The sequence below is a fragment of the Protobothrops mucrosquamatus genome, unplaced genomic scaffold, assembly GCF_001527695.2.
Source record: "Protobothrops mucrosquamatus isolate PMUCROS unplaced genomic scaffold, P.Mucros_1.0 scaffold3302, whole genome shotgun sequence".
NCBI classification, from domain to species: Eukaryota; Metazoa; Chordata; class Lepidosauria; order Squamata; family Viperidae; genus Protobothrops; species Protobothrops mucrosquamatus.
Window position 1 is genome coordinate 59,622 of NW_015389292.1, and position 1,220 is coordinate 60,841.

Genomic DNA, 1,220 nt, shown 5'->3' on the forward strand with positions numbered 1-1,220 from the left:
AGGATCTGGAGGGGGTAGAACAGGTTGCAGCTCAACGCTGAGAAAAGTGAATCATTCTGGCATCTGGCTATCGGATCTAATTAACCGAGTCTTTCCATTTTTGATCTTGGATAGAGTAGCATTGCCCTTTTTGGACTTGGTGAACAATCTGAAGTTCTGAACTCAGCTTCTGCTTGATGAAGATTCAACAGCTATGATCATGGGGGCCTTTGTCTATTGGGCAGCAGTATTGCCAATTCCTGGACTGGAACAGCATGCTGATTACTGACCTCTCATTTGGAGTAGTTCAATGCATTCTACATGGAGCTGCCTTTGAAGACCACCTGGTAACCAGATTTCTGTGTACATCTCTTTAGGCCCACTTAACACTGCTAGTTTGTGAGTTGCATTAGCTTCCAATAGGCTCCTGTTTTGATTCAAGGTGCTGGTTATCACCTTTCAAGCCTTACATGTCATAGAAAGGGGCAACTTGTGGGACCACTTTATTCCAAGAACATCTGCCTGCCCCATTTACTCCCATAGTAAAGGCATGCTCCAAATTTCTCCTTTTAAATTTTCACACATAGCTGGCAGAGCATGGAAAGCAATCTAGTTGCCAGCTGCCATTCAAAAACAACAAATGACTAAGGGTTCATTTTGAGGAAGAGAAGTTTTAGGCAGCTTGAGCAAAGCATTTCTTTCACTGTGTCTCTTGCACAGTAATAAGTGGCGGTGTCCTCAGGCTTTAAACTAGTCAGTTGAAGGAACACCTGGTTTTTGGATGTATCCCTTGTGATGGTGATCCGATTCTGGAGAGCACTGTTATAGTTAGTGCTTCCACCACTCCAGATAGCACCATTCCATTCCAATGGCTTTCCAGGGGGTTGACGGATCCAGGACACGCCATAGCTTGTGATGGCAAATCCAGAGACTTTACAGGTCAGCCGTAGAGTATCTCCTGGCTTCTTAAGGCCATCACCAGACTCAGTAAGTGTAATCTGTGATGAAATACCTGTATTCAAAAATATAGAAAGAACAAAAAAAAATGGGTATGAGGAAATGTAGAAAAAAGACCACTTGCTATCTTAAAAAATGTGGGTTTTTTTCCCTTACATGCAGGAAAGATCATTAAGAAATAAATAAAGATATGTAGCTCCATGATTGAGGTATGGAAGTTACTCTCTCCACCTGAAACTGATCTGAACTATATTCTCAATTACCGCCTTTAAGAAAAAGCCACA

General features: G+C 42.2%; 1 gene segment (V, D, J or C); it reads right to left on the minus strand.

Annotated features, from left to right (window-relative positions):
• Nucleotides 1-592: 592 nt before the first annotated feature.
• LOC107297424 lies at nt 593-1,138 on the minus strand. The segment is given in 2 exon segments: nt 593-991; nt 1,093-1,138. Coding segments are annotated over 2 exon segments (414 nt in total).
• Nucleotides 1,139-1,220: the final 82 nt, after the last annotated feature.